We start from the raw sequence: 21,058 nt of genomic DNA on the forward strand, positions 1-21,058 counted from the left end.
AAATGCAATCTGGAACAGCTGTTAACACACTAGATTGCATTAGTCACACAAAATGCTGGAGGAACTCAGCAGGCCAGGCAGCATTATGGAAAAGATTACTGTCGACGTTTCGAGCTGAGACCCTTGGGCAGGACTGGAGAAAAAATTACTGAGGAAAGATTTAGGACACTTGGCACTTATCCTTGTCCATTCATCCCTCACTACTGATCTCCCTCCTGGCACTTATCCTTCCCAGTAGAATAAGTGCTACACCTGCCCCTACACTTCTTCCCTCACTACCATTCAGGGCCCCAAACAGTCCTTCCAGATAAGGCAACACTTCACCTGTGAGTTTGTTGGCATCATGTACTAAGTCCAGTGCTCCCGGTGTGGCCTCCAGTATATTAGTGAGACCTAATGTAGATTGAGAGACCGCTTCGCTGAGCACTTATGCTCAGAAAAAGTGGGAAAAAGCGGAATCTCCCAGTGGCCACCCAATTCAATTCTACCTCCCATTCCCATCCTGATATGTCTATCCATGGCCTCCTCCACTTTCGTGATGAGTCCACACTTGGGTTGGAGGAATAACACCTTATATTCCATTTGGGCAGCTTCCAACCTGGTGGCATGAACATCAATTTCTTGAGCTTCTGGTAATGCATGCCCCCCTCCCCTTCCCCTTCACCATTCCCCATCCCCTTTTCCCTCTCTCACCTTATCTCCTTGCCCGTGCATCACCTCTCTCTTGCACTTCCCCCCCTTTGCTTTCTTCCATGGCCTTTTGTCCTCTCCTGTCAGACTTCCCCTTCTCCAGCCCTGTATCTCTTTCACCAATCAACTTCCCAACTCTTTACTTCATCCCTCCCCCTTCAAGTTTCACCTATCACCTTGTGTTTCTCTCTCCCCTTCCCCTCTTAAATCTACTCCTCAGGTTTTATTTATCCAGTTCTGCCGAAGAGTCTCAGCCCAAAATGGTGACTGTACTCTTTTCCATAGATGCTGCCTGGCCTGCTGAGTTCCTCCAGCATTATGTGTGCGTTGCTTGGATTTCCAGCGTCTGCAGGTTTTCTTTTGTTTGAGATTACATTAGTCTCCATGGCAGTTAACCAAGTGGGCAAATGGGCACTCAATACCATAGTCTACCACTCAAGACCTCCTCAAAGACCTTACTGAAATCCATGTAAACCATGTCTGCTACCCTGCCCCTGTCAATCCTTTTGGTCATCATTTCAAAAGTCTCATAAAATTCATGAGATGCAATTTCAAACACACTAAACCATACAAACTATCACATGTCAGTCCTTTCCAAATGAAGGTGGGTCCTGTCCCTCAGCATTTCCTCCAGTAACTTTCCCACCACTGATGTTAAGCTTACCAGTGTGTTGTTTCCTTGCTTGTCCTTCCACTCTTTCTTAAATAAAGGCACACTAGCCACTTGCTCAGGAAGATACAAATATCTTTGTCAGGACCTTTGCAATTCCTTGCTAAGCTTCCCACGTTTCCCTAGGGTACATTAGGCCTCAGTGATTTAACTACCTTTTTGTACTTTAAGAACCCTTACAGGTCTCTGAGCTTCTTGTCAAGCATGGAGGGAATTATGGTGTTGCATGCTGAACTGTAGTCCAAGAACAGCATTCTCACATAAGCATCCCTCTTCTCTAAGTGTGTAAGGACGGTGGGCAGAGCTGTGGCTATTGCGTTATCTGTCGATCGGTTGTGTCGGTAGGCAAATTGTAGGGGGTCCAGTGTGGGTGGTAGCATGCTGCAGATGTAGTCCTGACCAGCCACTCAAAGCATTTGCTTATGATTGAGATGAGTGTGACAGGATGCCAGTCATTCAGACATGTTACCTTGGTCTTTTTAGGTACAGGGACAATGGTGGATGTTTAGCAGTGGGAGGGCACTCTACACTGGGAAGGGGAGAGATTAAAAATGTCTGCAAACACACCTGTGAGTTGTGCTGTGCACACTCTGAGTACCCACACTGGGATGCCGTCTGGTCCCTCAACCTCGCGGCTGTCCACTCGTTGGAAACACCTGCATACTTCAGCCTCAGAGATGACCAAGGTGCCGGTCACAACGGGCTCAGTGTTGGCGACATTGAACCGAGCATAATAAAGACAAAATTCTTCTGGGAGAGAGGCAGCAATGTTGTCAATACCACTGCATTTAGCTTTGAATTCTGTGATGGTGTGCAGAGCTTTCCATAAGCTACATGTGTTATTGGTGGAGAGCTGTGTCTGGATCCTGTCCCTGTATTGTCATTTTGCTGCCTTGATATCTTTGCGTAGATCATAGTGTGTTTCTTGAGTGCCTCATTGTTATCGGTGACGGAAGTTCTGTCTCGTGCAGTGAGTGCAGAGCGCACGGAACTGTTGATCCAGGGTTTCTGGTTTGGGTAGATCCTGACCAATTTTGGGAGGACAACATCCTCAATGCACTTCTGGATGAAGCTTGTGACTCCTTCCGTAAACTTGGAAACATCCTCATCATGAAAGACATTCCAGTTGACATCCTCAAAGCAGTTCTGTAGCATGGAGACTGACTGGTCAGACCAACAGTGGACAGTTTTAACTATGGCCACCTCCTGTTTTAGCTACTGCCTGTACATGGGCAGAAGCAAGATGGAGGAGTGATCGGACTTCCCAAGTGGTGGACGGAGGAGTGCTTTGCATGTGTTGCAGAAGGGACAGTCACAGTGATTGAGTATGCTCTCTCATCGTGTGCTTACCTAGATGTGTTGACAAAACTTCGGAGAGACTTTAGTCAGCAACGCTCAATTAAAGTCTCAGGCAATGATGAAACAGCCTCCGGGTGTACAGTCTCCATGGTGCTAATGGTCTCGTATAGTTCCCTGAGAGCCTGGTCAGTCTCAGCCTGCGGCAGAATATACAGAACTGTGGTAATAACAGCTGTGAACTCTCAGGCAGCTAGAAAGGTCTACACAGCAGCACAAGGTACTCCAGATCCAGGGAAGAAAAGGATGTGAGGGCATGCACATTCTGGGGGTCTAAGTATTCTTGACCATGAAGCATACCCCACCTCCTTTACTCTTCCCAGAGAGGTTTTTAGACCTGTCCGCCTGCCTGAAACAGGGAGAACCCAGAGGGCTTGAAGGCACAATCCAGTAGCTCCTCCATCAGCCAGGTCTCCACGAAGCACAAAACATTACATTCTTTTGTTTCCCGCAGATAGGAGATTCGGGCTCTCAGTTCGCACGGCTTGTTGTCCAGGGACTGAACGTTAGCCAGGAGTATGCTAGGGAGTGACAGCCAATTAGCACGCTGTCTCAACCTCACCGGGACACTAGCCCTTCTCCCTCGCCTCCAGCACCGCTTCCAAGGTAGCGGAGTGTAATAAGTGAGCCTCCCATGGATCGTGTAAGCAGGGGTTCCCTGTATAGAAAAGGTACTACATTTTGGGTAAATGCCGTCTTCCCGATGTTCAGAAGAGTCAGTCGATCATATCTGATGTGACTATCTGCTTCTTGAACAAGGAATGCAAAGGAAACTGCAGAAATTAACAGTACACTGTAAAGTTGGTACAGAGCTCGTAACATGGCTGTCGTACCTGATACCATCTTCACAAAGAGTGGAAAAACAACAGTGGATGGACAAAACGTGGATCGACAACAGTGGACAAATGTTTAAGAAGCAGAGTGAATCCTGTGGTGCTGAAGACTTGTAATAAGTTGACTAGAAAAGAGAGAGATTTCTCCTCTATCATCAATACATCTATAATTTTTAGGTCTATTTGGAAACATACTTCACTTGCATGAGTGAGCGGAATGAAATATAAATTAAAAAGCTGCTAAGAAATGTCTCCAAATGAAATTCATTTAAAATTAGCAATTTGCTTACCAATCAGTAAAGTAGAATGCTCTAGTATACTATTGACAAAAGCCAACTTGGGTTTTCCTTGTGCCAAACAAATGATTTTCCAAATTGAAGAATCAAGATTATTTACTGTCATTCATCAGCATATAAACGTTAAGAAAATTGAAATGATTGTTACTCTGGGTCCAATGCAATGCAAAAAAAACACATCGTAAGTAAAAAATCACAATAAATATAAATATATTAGTTTATGTGCATGGACTGATTGTGTACATTAAGTGACGCAAGGTACAGAAGTATCTGTAGATGAGGTCACTGGCAGGAAATCATAAAGTAGCGGTGGTGGGGTGGGTCAGTGGATGGAGATGTTGTTCAGCCTGATGACTTGGTGGAAATCATTGTTTTTGAAATTATTCCTTTGTCCAACAATGATGAGAATTTTACATTCGCTCATATAATTTAAATATTTTGTGTAATATCCAAATCTACATGTGTCAGAATCATTTTCAGTAAATCCACTACTGTTATCAGTGCAAATAGAACTAGCAATATTTTACATTATTTTGGCCATTCTGGCATATGTCCGTGAGTGGAATTCTTTAATAGATGATCTACTAAATGTCAAATGAAACAAGGTTCATTTAGAATATTAATTGACAAAAGATAAAAGCACACATCTGAATTGAAGGTTTAAATGGACCCAATTTAAATATTTAGCACAGGCTCTCAAACTGTGTAGAAAGTAAAAAACATGATGACTTCAAGTCACAATTTCTGAATAATTAAATCATTTCCTATTTCAACCTGTGCAAAGACTGCAAGTCATTCTACTATGGGTGACTCTGCTTCATTTTTTAATCTTATGATTAATGTTATGAATTGCTGTGCAGTACAGGACATTACAAATTTAATAATATTTGATTACTAAGGTTGATTTCTTCTGGAAATCCTACACTCCACTGCCCTCAATTGCTTTTGGCACTGAGCACTGTTTTTATTTTGTTAAACCCAGATTATTGGATTGCTCTCCTTCGTTTTTCACTCACTATTGAAAAACTACTTAATGGCACCCTCTGGGAGAATGCAAATTAGTTTAGGGAAGATGTGCATTAATAGCTGTATCAGGGTCAAAATAATCATCCCTGTACCTGATAAGTACTAAAGTTAAATCATTTAATGATATTTATTGTCAAGTCTCCCAATCGTTTTCTGTTTAATTGCATCAGATTGCACAATGCTGATTAAGATTCAATTATTCCACTGAGATAAATTAACTGATCTTAATTGCAACAACAACAGATCCAACAGAAATGTTAACAATATTCCAAGACCAAACAGGAGAAATATTTACTGATTCTTCCTCCTAACCACAGCATGATGGTCTCTGTCAGAAAGTACCTGCATATAAATGGCATGCAGAATAAAAATAGGTTCTTCCATGATGTTTCTCTTTGTTGTTCGTAACTAATATCTAGGCTTACACAAGAGAGTAGTGTAATATTTGGTTCCTTATAAACAGAAGTCCAAACGTTATTAATCTAGATACCTCTCCAGGTTAAAGTGATACAATGAGATTTAGCGAATCAAAGTGTCACCATAGTTTAGAATATAAATGTAATGCTCTGGTTAAGATTTTTACCGCTATGCTGTAGGTATTTCATTTTAGCAGTTCTGTAAGAGCAGCGTGTTTTGGTTTGAGCTAAAGATAATGGACTGTGATGTTCATGCTTAGGAATGTAGTGTCATCCAATCAAGATAGTGCAATTGGGAGAAGGTTCTAGAGAACGCTGGGCGGAGAAGTTTTTGTGACGGACGTTGTTGTGGAGCGAGGTCTTTTTGGTGGGAGCTGGGCGAAGAATGGCTGAGAATGCCATTCCTGTTGCCCAAGCTGCTTTGTACAGGTGAATGGTTCAAGGAGGAGGGACCAATACTCCCGTGGGGGAGCCAATTTGCTCGAGACGGATTTTGAGTGACATTCTGAAGGTGGTGTGTGCTTTCATGCAGACCATGGGTCCAGTGCGTGGGTTAGAGACAAGTTCGAGATGAGCTCCAACTTATCTGCACATTTGGACTGGGATCTTTCGATTTTTTTTCCTTTTCTTTTTCCTATTACCTGTTCGAAAAAGCTGAAATTTGTAAATAAACTTTCTTTATAAATGGTTGCCATATGCAGTCTTTTTTCAATGCCGACGGCTGATTGTATGTGGGCAGTAATTACATAGTATCCACACAGATCAGGGTTTAGGTGGGCAAGACATCTCCAGTTCCTGGTTTTGACAGAGTCTGAGAAAGCTGGTTTTCTCACCACTGAGTCCAGTAGCTGTTAGTGAGCGCTAACGAACTGCATCTCTAGAGACACCCGGTAAAAAGGGATTTCATAAAATAAAATTGTTGGATCGTAAAGACAAAAGGGGAAAATAGGTGATTAAAAACAAGTAATGAGGGAGGAGTGAATAACCTGCAGATCTTTGAATGAAATTTAATACCAGCTCAGTTGTTGGTAAGAAAGTCTTGAGAAAAAGTTTGATATTTGAAAGTTGTACTTCTAAAAACTGTGAGAATTTTTTTGAACTGTATTTATCTACATATGATTAAAGCCTAAAATGTTTTAACTTTGAAGTTATTTTATAGTGATATAAAAAAACAAACATGTCTGAGGTCTGTCTGAGTGACCACTGCAGTCACTCTTCTGTCTCTGAACACAGTGAATCAAAAATGTTTACAATCAGTCATTTAAGAAGGATTAATTGTGGACTCAAAATCAAGAAGCTTGGGAAGAAGTTGAGAATATGATGTTGAGAAAGACGATCAGCTATGGTAGTTCTGAATGAGAGAACACGCTCTAAGGACCAGTTGGATGAAGGAAGAGGAGCTCAGCAAGTCAGGCTGCATCGATGGAGAGGAATAAACAGTCAATGTTTCAGAGTGAGTCCCTTCATCAGGATTTGCCGAATTCCAGTAGCATTTCTCCAGATGTTGAAAAGCCTAGATGAGGTGGATGTGCAGAGGTTGTTTCCATCAGAAGTCCAAGGCAACAACTTCAGAATAATGGGACTTCTTTAAGGCACTCCAGAATGGCTGGAAAAGACTTCATGGGCTGAATAACCTAATTCTGCTGTTATGTCTCGTGGTCTTATCTATTCAGGCTCTCCCAAGGAACAAGCAAGTTCCATATTTAAGGACCATAGGTAAACGTTGATCATAAGTTGGACAATACACAAAAAACACAATATTCACTTTATACCTTCACAGTATTGCATTGAATGACATTAGAAATATATAAGACAATAAGAAAGAACTATTACTGAAAATGGAAAGAATAAGAAGAAACTAATTTTGCCATTTGTAGGAATGAATGCATGTATGCACTTCAGATTTTTGAATTTAGTAATATGGGAGCTCTTTTGTATGTAGGAGTGCCTATAAATCATCTATTCATAAAATGGATAGCCACATACATGATTTTTAGATGAAAAATCTATGCAGGTATTGATAACTGAAAAACCTTTACATTCTGGACAATGATTCACAGACATTCAGATGATCCATTGATGTTTTCATTGCTTTGTGTTATTTTATGAAAACATGTGGCATTGATTCAGTTGTTAAAGATTAGCCTTATTTGTCCCATGGACATCAAAACATCAAAACATACAGTGAAATACTTTTTTTGCATCAACAACCAAAACAGTCCGAGGATGTGCTGGGTGCAGCCCATAAGTGTCACCATGGTTTTGGCGCCAACATATTATGCACAGAACTTACAAGATCTAACTAACTGGAGCATCTAGAAGAAACTTACACTGTCACAAGGAGAATGTACAAACTTTTTACACACAGTGGCAGAAATGAACCTCGATTGCTGGTGCTGTAAAGTGTTACACTAGCCACTATACTAACATACCGCCCATTGTGTAAATATGATTATAACCAATATTCTGTATGATTGCTCCCTGTAAAAAAAGGCAGTTTAATGCTTTGTACCTGGTCTTGCATTCTCCGGTCTCTTCTTTGTTCATATGCAGACACTCGCAAAAATGTGAATGTACTGTTTCGAGCATGGGAGAGTTATAGTATCACTACTGCTGAGGGCAAGAAGTATTTTTATTGCTGAAGGAATTATGAAAAGCAGAGTTGAAAATAAGAAGGTCGTGTTCATTTGAAGGCAAAATGAGGCTTAGGTAATTTTCACTAAGACATCTGGAAAAAAATTGTCTAGTTAAGAGAAACATTCAATTTTACTATTTCTGTAAGAGAAGGATGCTAGTCAAAAGGGACTGGTAAATGTCAGAGACTTTTGAGTGAATGTTCTGAAGTATTGTTTGTGTCAGGAAGGTAAGAGATAATAAATATGCAAAGTTAACATTGTAAAAACTGATCAAGTAATGAAAGGCAACAATTAAGAAAATAGACTTAACAAGAATCATTGTTCAAACCACGGGTTAATGACTGCAGAAAACAAATCTGTCCATGTATCATAGATAGAACAGAGAATATCAGAAAATTGGCTATAAGGGAACATTGAGGTTGGGTGTATGAGAAAGTGAAAGTACTTAAAACAGGAGAATCCATAATTGTCAGCAGAATAATTTGCCATTATTAGTCTAATCTCTAAGGCCTGCCGAAACTCCAATCATACAGGAACTGCAGATCTTACAATGTCAGAACTCTTTTCTAAACGGACAGAATTGATTAACCCACTTCTGTTCGGGTTGGGGGGTGTATGTGTGGTTTCTTTTGTTCTCGCTCTTGCAACTCTCACTCTCTTTCATTATCTCTCTTGCTGTTTCTTTTTATCTATTTTTCTCTCTTACAAATTGTCCCTCTCTTTCACCACCTTCTTGCCTTCAGTATCTCTTTTTGCCTTTGCCTATTGCCCACTCTTACGATTGATTACTTTCCTCTCCCTCTGCCCCACTCCATCCTCCACCTCTTGCACTCACCCCCTCCCTCTCCCTCTCTCCCCTCCCTCTCCCACTCTCCTTCTCCCCATCTCCCACTCCCCCATTTCTCTCCCTGTCTCCCTCTCCCCCTCTCCCTCACCCAACTCTCCCAGCTCCCTCCACTGCTCTCTCTCCCTCACCCTCTCCTACTCCCACTCCCTCTCCCTTCTCCCATCTCCCTCTCCCTTCTCCCATCTCCCTCTCCCTCTCCCCCTCCCTCTCCCACTCCCTCTCTCCCTCCCCTTCCCTCTCGGCCTCCCCTTCCCTCTCTCCCTCCCCTTCCCTCTCCCTCTCTCCCTCTCCCCCTCTCCCTCTCTCCCTCCCCTTCCCTCTCCCTCTCCCCCTCCCTCTCCCACTCCCTCTCTCCCTCCCCTTCCCCCTCCCTCTCTCCCTCCCTCTCCCTCTCCCACTCCCTCTCCCCCTCCCCTTCATTGGTAATTTATTTTCAGCTATGCCAAAAGCCTTCACTTTTTGCTTAACCATTGCACTATTGTAAGCAGTTTATTCAAGACTGTCATTTTTGTCTGGAAAAAAAATAATCTTTTACTTTGCTTTCTCACAAAAGTTGATAAGTTCTGGGTTGAGTTTTTCAAAATGACTTTCTTTTTGTAAATAACAGATCCAACAAGAATTACTATTCCGCCTTTGGACATGGATGTCACAGTGGGTGAAAGTACAATCTTACCGTGCCAAGTCTCCCATGATCCTTCACTGAACGTTGAATTCTCGTGGTCTTTTAATGGACAACTTATAGACTTCAGAAGAGACAGAGACCATTTTGAAAAGGTCGGAGGGGTAAGTGGTACACACAGTTTCATAACCAATGTGTTTGTCACTTGTATAACTAAGTTCTCAGTGTGAGCTATGTTCAACTTGCTGACTCATACAGTATTGAATGATCACAGATGTGTGTCTGTAACAGTACCAGAAAATTGTAATGATGGCAAGTCAAAAACTTAGCAATTATAATCGAGCTTTGTACCGTTTGGATTGAAAGTGTATGTTATGCTCTCCCACAGAGTCTGCAAACCTTCATTTGCTGGAAACAACAATTGTTGAGTGTTATGGACTGTTCAGTGCCTAAAGAATTACAGAAAAAAGGCATTCAGGAAAGAGGAATAAAAAGTGGAATTTGAAAACAAATATTATGTTTTCCTCTTGCTTTTATAAAGTAAGATTTTTTTTGTTGAAAGATCAACATTTCCTTGCACTTTCCTTCCTCCATACTTTTAAACATTTGTGCAGACATCCGTTGCAAGGTAAAAACACAGCGGAAGAATGTTCGTTTATAGAAATGTTTACCATACGGTTCTGTTGTAGTTGCTATGGTGGCAGGAGTTGTAGAATTCATTGCTCATAGAATTCTTGTTACTAAATGAAGTGTCATTTTATTCTATTTGAATACTATGCAATTTGTCAGATTGGTCCGTCTCCATGTTCAACATTGATAAGTTGCAAAATTACAATAACTTGAGCAAGAGAGATGAATATTTATTCAGTATTTAACTTCATAATGAAATTAAGTGTTGACTACGATTTTATGACTTAGCAACACAACAAGCAGGGGGACAGGTGTTTCATTAATTAAATTTCTGCATTTGCTGAATTGTGGAAGTCTACCATGTTAATAGTTATCTGTTTCTATTAAAGGGAAAAATCTAATGAACTATATTTTCTAATAATTATTGAAGGTAACCTCATTACAGTTATTAGCATTACAAGGTAAATGATAGTAGAACTCTAATATCATCAATTATCTGTATAGTGCATCTCTATAGATCTATTACTGATAAAGCCCAAAGATCTGAAGGTAGTTTTCAAATGACTTTTACCCATTTTCTAGTTTTTTAACTGTGCATTCTTCAGTGAATACACTGATGCATCTGGTAAAATGGGGTCATGGTCGGATGCAGCGGTCTCTCAGGCCCAACCAAAGATGCTTTTGTCCTTTGAAATGTCTTTTGTTATGATTGTAAGACGATACTGGATTTTAAGAACTTTAGGTCCTGCAGATCTAGCCCATCAGCAGGCTACTCATTGGTTGAGAAGCTGGACTTAGTGCGAACCATGTTGTTGCTTGCTACAAAAAGGCATTGAAGGCATTAGAGCTGTTGTGTGAAAGCAGTGTGCAATCTAATGGCGTGTGATTGTCTTGAACGTTTTTGTTGTGATTGCAACACCCTGTGGGATACTGATAGTATAAAATGCCACAGGCCTGATTCCCTTGTTTGTTGGCACAACAGATGGCAGGGGAGCTGCGTAGCCTCAGTTGTAGCGATGGTTAAGCCTCAAACCGTGGGTTTGCCTGCTGCTGCAGTCCAGGCAAGGAGACACTGGAGGCAGCGTAGCACAATATCCATGCTCAGTTGGCAGTTGGCTTCTCCCGTTGACGCTGCCCTTCACTGTTCAATCGGTGGAAAGACAAGCTGGATTGCATGCCTTCATCTGTGGACTGTCAGGAACTGTGGCATCAATTTCTGGAACATGTCATTCAGGGACCTGGGCTATATATACTTTTTTTTGCATGATTGTACATTTGCTTGCTATCTTGAAATGTGCTGTGTTGTGCTGTGTATGATTTGCACCTTGGCCCTGGCAGAACACTCTTTCTTCAGCTGTTTTCATGTAGGACTAAATGATAATTAAAGTTGAATTTGAATTTGAATGTGTGACTATACCTCAGGTTTTTCTCTTAGACCCCTAGAAACAAAAGTCACTTGCTTCCACTTGGGTTTTATATATTTAGTAATGGCTGATGAGCTCAAAGTATCAACCACAGACACTTTCACAAATGTTACAGGAATTGACTGACAGAATGACGATCTGGATAGTTTGTGAGGTGGTACACTTGCTCTGTTGCATACTTCTGCAGTGCATCTATGTGCTTTTAATGTATGGCTTGAGGTTCTCAATCTATCTCAAATCACCTTCTCCACTTTTGGCAGTCAAGGATCAGAGGTTCCCAGCAGTCAGTGGAGGTATTGTATTTCTCAAAGAAAATTTAGACCATATTCTTCAATCTTTTCCTTTGTATGCCAAGTCATCTCCTCCCAGGACAGTGCAAGGAAAAGAGTGCGTGTTTCAGGTGTTTGGTATTAGGCACTGAAATGATGTGCTAAAAGGTGCCTAAGAGAAGCAAGGGCTTAAATTCTTGGATGTTGATTGAGGAGAGGATGCTTATTGGTTTATTTATACTCGTAAAGGAATTTGAAAGATTTTTTAGAGATAATATTAATGATATTTCTACACTGCCTTGAGAAGCCTGCTGTATGTTGTTCAGAACCCAGGCACATAAGAAGATGGGAATCATTGTTGCACGGTAAACCGTGAAATTTTTTGCCATGTCTGAGGTCTCAATTTTCACTTGTTTTTTCAATTGACAAAAGGCTGTTTTGGAGCATTGAAGGCAGGGCTGAATCCTATCATTATTGTTTGCCTTCAGTGAGAGATGCTTCCCAAGGTAATACAAAGGGAACGTTGATTTCTGGATCTTTGACTTGACTCTTTAATGTCGATGACTGTATGGTTCAGCAGGAGCAGGTAGCATTTTTTTGGTTTAGTGTGTATAAGGGCCATCTTCTTGAATGCTTTGATGAGCAAGTCAGTGAGCCCTGGACAACTGTTGGGTGATAGGAGTGGTCTATATGATCAAAAAACTCACTTGCTCCTGCGCCAATCCTCACACTTTCCTTGAAAACAGAAGAATCTACCTGTTTATGTAAAAGTTATTGTATAAAAGCAAATTTTCAGCATTTTTCTACATTATAGAATGTGTAACTCACAAAGTTTTCTTCAAAACGATCTGATTTTGTGATATCCTACTGGATATTCAGCTAATATCCCGGCATGTTTTAAGTGCTTCAGATATATGAGTACAAGTTTTATGGAATCTATAGTTAATAAGGGGCTTGGTTGGTGAACTTGAATTTGAAGTTAGAATGATCTGCCTCATCTTGGGTATGCCCAATCTGTTAATTTGCTAAAGGTTTTTATAATTGTTGGAAAATAAGATATTATTCAAAAAAATCATCTCACACCATTACCTATCACTGCCAATAATGCTTAACTTTGACTTATCTACAACAATCACATCTCACAAATAATCTTGATACATTTTGAGTCTTTCTGAGTACTGAAAATTGTTATTTCATTTTTCTTCTTGAAGCCTGGAAGTCTCCAGGATGTTTTCAATGAATTAATAATCAATATAAAATCAAGAGATCAAAATGGGATACACATATTCTCCTGTTCCCAAGTCGTGTTTTCCCAGCCCTGTACCTCATTGTATGTTTCAGTATCGCCTCTGATATTTACATTTTAGTATGGCCCAGCACGCACGGAGTCTCTCTTGGTCTCTGCATTCGGCTGCCTTCACATAAAGGTTTTGAAAGCCAGAGAGATGATAGCTTTAAAGTGAAGTATTTAAAAGCTATTTGGATAGGAAAAGAGGAGTGGGATGCAGGGAAATGTGATTAATATATGCAGGAATCACAGTTGACACGGATGATTTGGGCCGATGGGCCCATTTCTGTAATTTACAACTATGGGACTCAGTGAGGCCCCAACCATCTCATTTGAAAGGCTATCAAAGCTATCAGCATGATCAGGCCATCAAATATATGTGGATATTTCTGACACGCAGTAATACATATGAGAAATTAAAGGAAAATATTATTTACATTTAAAACTTAGAAAGATTCACACATTAAAAGGAAGAGGGTGCGAAGTGGTGAAGAAATGACAGGTAAGCTGATTCAGTGTGCTGCATGCATGATGTGGGAGGTCAGGGACACTGATGGTGCCTCTGGCTGCTACAGCTGTGAAAGTGTGTCCAGGTTCAGCTCCAGAAGGACCGTGTTGGGGCACTGGAGAAGCAACTGGATGACCCCAGGTTCATCTGGGAAAACGAGAGTTTTCTGGACAGGACCTACAGCGAGATCATTACACCAAAGATACCAGAAGAGAGAAGGGGGGGCAATAATGAGGAAGGGATGGATGCTTGGAGTACAGGACACCCCAGGGGATGTACCTCTTGAAAACAGGTTCACCCTCTTGGAAGCTGTCGGAACAGAAAACACTGCCAGTCTAAGAGGCAGACAGGTCTGCGAGTCAAAAATTGGCGCTAAAGCAAAGCCATGGAGACATATGTCAGGCAGAGCCGTGGTAGTAGGGGTCTCCATAGTGGGAGGTACAGTTAGGGGCTCTGCGACAACAGGCAGGATTTAGGGATGGTGTGTTGCCTCTCTGGTGCTAGGATCCAGGACGTCACTGACGAATTGCAGGGAATCCTCAAGGGTGAAGGTGAACAGCCGGAAGTGGTATTGCGTGTTGGCAAAAATGACGTCAGGAAGAAGAGGGAAGAAATTCTGCAGCGTGACTTCAGAGAACTCGGAGGAAGGCTGAAAAGCAGGACCTCCAGGGTGGTTATCTCCGGTTTGCTTCCAGTTCCTCGTGCTGGTGAGGGCAGGAACAAGGAGATAGAGGATCTGAATGTGTGGCTGAGGAGCTGGTGTGGGGAGCAGAGATTTAGATTCTTAGACCACTGGGATCTGTTTTGGGGTAAGAATGAATTGTACAAAAGGGACAGGTTGCACCTTAACAGGCGGGGGAAGGGCATTCTGGCAGGCAGGTTTGCCACTTCTGCGCGGGTGTGTTTAAACTAAGTAGTGGGGAGGAGGAGACGAACTGAAAATATAAAGATGGAGTTAAAGGGAAAGAGAGAATAAGAAAAGTTAAGAAAGACAATGGAATTAATGGGACAGAAAGCTCAGGAACGGATTGGAAAGTATGGCCAAGTGCAATAGGAATCGATGTGAAAGGTGAGGGGAGCAATGGATTAAAAGTATTGTATATGAATGCATGAAGTATAAGAAATAAAGTGGATGAGTTTGAGGCTCAGTTGGAAATTGGCGAGTATGATGTTGTAGGAATAACAGAAACATGGCTGCAAGAGGACCAGGGCTGGGAAATGAATATTCAAGGGTATATGTCCTATCGAAGGACAGACAGGTGAGCAGAGGGGGTGGGGTGGCTCTGTTGGTAAGGAAAGAAATTCAGTCCCTTGTGAGGAGCAACATAGAATCAGGAGATGTACAGTCAGTATAGGTAGAACTGAGAAATTGTAAGGGCAAAAAGACCCTAATGGGAGTTATCTACAGGGCACCAAACAGTAACCTGGATATAGGGTGCAAGTTGAATCAAGAGTTAAAATTGGCATGTCGCAAAGGTAATGCTACAGTTGTTATGGGGGATTTCAACATGCAGGTAGACTGGGAAAATCAGGTTGGTACTGGACCATAAGAAAGGGAGCTTGTGGAATGCCTCTGAGGTGGATTCTTAGAGCAGCTTGTATTAGAGCCTACCAGAGAGAAAGCAATTCTGGATCCAGTGTTGTGTAATGAAACGGATTTGATAAGGGAACTCGAGGTAAAGGAGACATTAGGAGGTAGTGACCATAATATGATAAGTTTTAATCTACAAGTTGAGAGGGAGAAGGGAAAATTGGAAGTGTCAGTATTATAGTTGAACAAAGGGGACTATGGAGCCATGAGGGAGGAGCTGGCCAAAGTTGACTGGAAAGATAGCCTAGCAGGGATGACAGTGGAACAATAATGGCAGATATTTCTGGGAATAATACAGAAGGTGCAGGATCAGTTCATTCCAAAGAGGAAGAAAGATTCTAAGGGGAGTAGGGGGCGACCGTGGCTGACAATGGAAGTCAAGGACAGTAGAAAAATAAAAGAGAAAAAGTATAACAAAGCAAAGATGAGCGGGAAGCCAGAGGATTGGGAAATTTTTAAAGAGCAACAGAAGATAACCAAAAAGGCAATATGGGGAGAAAAGATGAGGTACGAAGGTAAGCTAGCCAAGAAGATAAAGGAGGAGAGTAAAAGCTTCCTTAGGAATGTGAAGAGGAAAAAACTAGTTATGACAAAAGTTGGGCCCTTGAAGACAGAAACGGGTGAATTTATTATGGGGAACAACGAAATGGCAGACGAGTTGAACAGGTACTTTGGATTTGTCTTCACTAGGGAAGACACAAACAATCTCCCAGATGTAATAGTGGACAAAGGGCCTAGGGTAACTGGGGAACTGAAGGAAATTCACATTAGGCAGAAAATGGTGTTGGATACACTGGTGGGACTGAAGGCTGATAAATCCCCAGGGCCTGATGGTCTGCATCCCAGGGTACTTAAGGAGATGGCTCTAGAAATCGTGGACACATTGGTAATCATTTTCCAATGTTCTATCAATTCAGGATCAGTTCCTGTGGATTAGAGGGTAGCTAATGTTATCCCACTTTTTAAGAAAGGAGGGAGAGAGAAAACAGGGAATTATAGACCAGTTAGCCTGACTTCAGTGGTGGGGAAGATGCTGGAGTCAATTATAAAAGATGAAATTACGACACATCTGGATAGCAATAACAGGATTGGTCCAAGTCAGCATGGATTTACCAAGGGGAAACCATGCTTGACTAAACTTCTGGAATTTTGTGAGGATGCAACCATGAAAATGGACAAGGGAGAGCCAGTGGATGTAGTGTACCTGGACTTTCAGAAAGCATTTGATAGGGTCCCACATGGGAGATTAGTGGGCAAAATTGAAGCACATGGTATTGGGGGTAGGGTACTGACATGGATAGAAAATTGGTTGGAAGACAGGAAACAGAGAGTAGGGATTAACGGGTCCCTTTCAGAATGGCAGGCAGTGACTAGTGGGGTACCGCAAGGCTCAGAGCTGGGACCGCAGCTATTTACAATATACATTAATGATTTAGATGAAGGGATTAAAAGTAACATTAGCAAATTTGCAGATGATACAAAGCTGGGTGGCAGTGTGAAATGTGAGGAGGATGTTATGAGAACGCAGGATGACTTGGACAGGTTGGGTGAGTGGGCAGATGCATGGCAGATGCAGTTTAATGTGGATAAATGTGAGGTTATCCACTTTGATGGTAAGAACAGGAAGGCAGATTACTATCTGAATGGTGTCAAGTTAGGAAAAGGGGAAATACAACGAGATCTAGATGTCCTTGTTCATCAGTCACTGAAAGTAAGTAACACTCACAACACGCTGGAGGAACTCAGCAGGTCAGGCAGCATCCGTGGAAAAGATCAGTCGACGTTTCGGGCCGGAACCCTTCGTCAGGACTATAGGGGGAAGGGGAAGAGGCCCTATAAAGAAGGTGGGGGAAGGATGGGAAGGAGAAGGCTGGTAGGTTCCAGGTGAAAAACCAGTAAGGGAAAGATAAAGGGGTGGGGGAGGGAAGCAGGGAGGTGATAGGCAGGAAAGGTGAAGAAAGAATAGGGGAAAACACAATGGGTAGGAGAAGGAGGCGGAACCATGAGGGAGGTGAAAGGCAGCTGGGGGAGGGGGCAGAGTGACATAGGGATAGGGGAAGGGAGGGGAAGGGAACTACTGGAAGTTGGAGAATTCTATGTTCATACCGAGGGGCTGGAGACTACCTAGACGGTATATGAGGTGTTGCTCCTCCAACCTGAGTTTAGCCTCATCATGGCAGTAGAGGAGACCATGTATGGACATATCTAAACGGGAGTGGGAAGCAGAGTTGAAGTGGAAGGCTACTGGGAGATCCTGTCTGTTTGTGTTTACTGAAAGTAAGCATGCAGGTACAGCAGGCAGTGAAGAAAGCTAATGGCATGTTGGCCTCCATAACCTGGGGAGTTGAGTACAGGAGCAAAGAGGTCCTTCCGCAGTTGTACAGGGCCCTGGTGAGACCACACCTGGAGTATTGTGTGCAGTTTTGGTCTCCAAATTTGAGGAAGGACATTCTTGCTATTGCAGGAGTGCAACGTAGGTTCACGAGGTTAATTCCCGGGATGGTGAAACTGTCATATGTTGAAAGATTGGAGCGACTGGGCTTGTATACACTGAAATTTAGAAGGATGAGAGGGGATCTGACTGAAACATATAAGATTATTAAGGGATTGGACATGCTAGAGGCAGGAAACATGTTCCTGATATTGGGGGAGTCCAGAACCAGAGGCCACAGTTTAAGAATAAGGGATAGGACATTTAGAACGGAGTTGAGGAAAAACTTTTTCACCCAGAGAGTTGTGGATTTGTGGAATGCTCTGCCTCAGAAGGCAGTGGAGGCCAATTCTCTGGATGCTTTCAAGAAAGAGTTAGATAGAGCTCTTAAAGATAGTGGAGTCAAGGGATATGGGGAGAAAGCAGGAATGGGGTACTGATTGTGGATGATCAGCCATGATCACAGTGAATGGCGGTGCCAGCTCGAAGGGCTGAATGGCCTACTCCTGCACCTATTGTCTATTGTCTATAGGAATTAAAAGATTGGAAGGCATTAAATAAATAATAAGGTAAGCCCTTTACCTCCCCCCACCCCTCCCATTTGGGCCACTGAAATTGCAGCAGTCTAGTTTGGGCCAGATTCAGTAGACAGGTGTTCCTGGTTGAGATTTTATTTTATTTCAAAAATAGACTTTATTCATGGGAAGATAAATACATAAAGGAGGAAACAATGTGAAAAAAAACCTTTACATTCATGTTTGGTACATTCAGTAGTGTAAGCTTTAAAGAAGAAAAAAACAAACAGGCATAGTATCATTTATCCTGACATGGCTCACGGGGATGATACCTCGTTCATTGTTCCAGGGGCTTCCCCGTCCAACTCTGGCTTTCACTGTGCGTAGTGGAAAGAGTCTTTACTATGGTTGTTCCCCATAGGGCTTTAGCACTGATTGTACTGAGCTTCAGTGCATCATTCTGAGGCACACCCTTACGAATATCTCACTGTGCTGGACGATCAGCAATCTTGGAACAGACAAAAGGTCTCAGCTGATGACCTTCCAGCAGCATCCCTGGGACAGCCCATAGATCAGTAAATGCTCCGTTACACAAGGGCTGAGCATGAACCTGGACAGGAATCCTTGCATCCTTCTGCACACCCACTCAGCAAATACAGAAGATATTCTGCAAAGAGGTGGGTGAACACTTCTTCTCTTACCGCAGCCATCTCGAGGGCGGTGTATGTTGAGGATAATACTTTGTTTGTAGAGCAGAGGTCTCATTAGGAGGAAACCTCTCTCGGCCAGCCATGTGAGAGGTTGGTAATTGTTGGTCAGATCTGGCGATGAGGCATTTGATCAGGGAACAAACCAACAGAATCCATTGTGTCCCAGTCCCACAATGTCTATAATATGTACCATGCTGACCACTGCCTGATGGACTTGTGGTCAAAGGTGTTTACTTGGAAGAACTCTTCCAAAAAGAACAAGCAGTACAGCAATATCCTTTGGACCGGAATGTGGCACAGTAGAGGGTCCAGGAAAACCTTCTGCAGCACCAGGGACAGATGGAACCTCAGCCAGCAGTGACTTGTGATGCCACACACCAAGCAGTACAACCTCACACAAAGGTGGTGCTGAGGATGAGGGCAACCTTGCATACAATTTTGTGCCCATTCTCAGGAGACTTGTCCTACCACTCCATCTTAAAACCCCAGATTAAGTAGATGATGACTATTATGTAGATCTTGGGATGAACAGTGTCACAGACCCTCGCATCTGTCTCCACACCCTCATGGCAAAGCCACAGATTGCAAAAAGGTGAGCAATTGTCTCTTCCCTATTGCAGACCTCTCGTGGGCAGAGCACATTGGAAATGATGTTCCATGGATGCAGAAAAGATCTGACTGGGAAGGCCATCTCCTTGCCAGCCAAATGAGAACTCAGTGCCTGTTGGTGAAATATCTGGTGATGAGGCATTCTGCCAAATGTTCTGGTCTTGTTATGCACTTTGACCCCTCCGAACCAGATCCCCAGCACCTTTAGGTAATTAGGCCTGACAGTAAAGGGTTTCGGGATTGGTCGGATCAGAAGCTAAAAAGTATAGCCTCACTCTTCACGTATTTTTTAGATCAAAATAATCTTCAATCATATTAAAAATATTTTCAAGAATAAACCATGCAACACCATTGCATTCTTACAAACAAGGACATGGTTAAGTCAGATATGAACTGAATATGCTGGAAGTAGAGGGAACTTATCAACGGAAAGAGAAACCAGAATTCATTCTTCATCAAACTTGGAGAAGAAATTAAAAAGAAAAGATTATACATCAGTCATTATACAAGTGGGCCTTCTCCATTTGCAATTTATGAAAAAGCATTCACTGTCTCTGCTACTGTCACATTGCATTGAATGATGTAAAGTGTCTGCATTTAGATTAGTAGGTGTGAATTCGACTTGTCACAGAAGTTATATCTTGTTTCTCACATTAAAGTTGCCATTTTGCACTGTGATAAATGTTAATTACTGGCAGTCAGCCAGTAAATACTGATAGTAAAAGCAAATGTATGGCACAATTAAAAGAAAAACATTTGAGTAACTGTACTAAGGAATTTTGATACTCTGAAGTGCCAGTCACAATGTGGAGTTTGATTCTTAAAACGTATCCCAGAAGTATTGCAAGGACAATATTTCTTGAGATGTGTTACTATACAAAATTGCAAAATAACAATATAAACCATGAAAAACAAGTTATTATTGCTTCAAAAGGTACTGTTCAAAATATCTTTGTTTTTAATTTTTGCTGGCTGCTCCTTACTCAATCCTAACCTAACTAATCTATATTAGGTGAAAGAACAGATATGAAGTCCGTGATTTCAGACAATGCAGCAAACAAATGTGCAGAAAATGGAGTAACAAGTGTTAAAAAAAATTGAAGAGCACGGTTGATGTATGCCCAGCAAACCACTACTAAAATGAAACTCTTGGCAGAGGACATGATTATTGTTCATTTCCATTTTCTAAGAAATTGCATAACGTCAGTTGATAGAATCATGATAATAGTAATTTTGTCATCTGTAATGCAAATTAATGCTCCAGGAAATGATTACACACTGTGTTTAATTAGCATTTTAAACCTCACTCCCATCAATTATCTTGTCAGTGGGCAGTAGAATTAATATTTGTGCCATTAGAACAATTGATAATTCACAATATCCAAGCATAGGCAAGAGTTTTCTTTTAATTAATGGCTTCCAACATTTACTTCCACTCTAGATAAATGTACAGAACTTCAAAAGTTAAAATTCAAAGTAAATTTTTTATCAAAGTACATATATGTCTCCGTATACAACCCTGAGATTTGTTTTCTTGCAGACATGCTCAAAAAATCCAAGAACAATAGAATTAATGAATGACTGCACCCAACAGGGTGGACAAACAACCAAAGTGCAAAGGACAACAAATGTGAAAATACAAAAGAAAGAAAATTACTATTAGGAATATGAGGTGAATAGTCCCTGAAAATGAA

General features: G+C 41.8%; 1 protein-coding gene across 4 annotated transcripts in view; it reads left to right on the top strand.

The window, feature by feature from the left end:
• The window catches only part of LOC134356779 (contactin-4-like), a 2,290,679-nt gene that overhangs the window by 1,965,619 nt on the left and 304,002 nt on the right, over positions 1 to 21,058 (top strand). For all 4 annotated transcript variants that reach the window (XM_063067893.1, XM_063067892.1, XM_063067894.1 and 1 more), the window contains one exon: positions 9,378 to 9,553. In XM_063067893.1, coding sequence (XP_062923963.1) covers positions 9,378 to 9,553 — 176 coding nt within the window. The remainder of the gene's footprint in view (positions 1 to 9,377; positions 9,554 to 21,058) is intronic.

The sequence above is a fragment of the Mobula hypostoma genome, chromosome 15 (assembly GCF_963921235.1).
Source record: "Mobula hypostoma chromosome 15, sMobHyp1.1, whole genome shotgun sequence".
NCBI lineage: Eukaryota > Metazoa > Chordata > Chondrichthyes > Myliobatiformes > Myliobatidae > Mobula > Mobula hypostoma.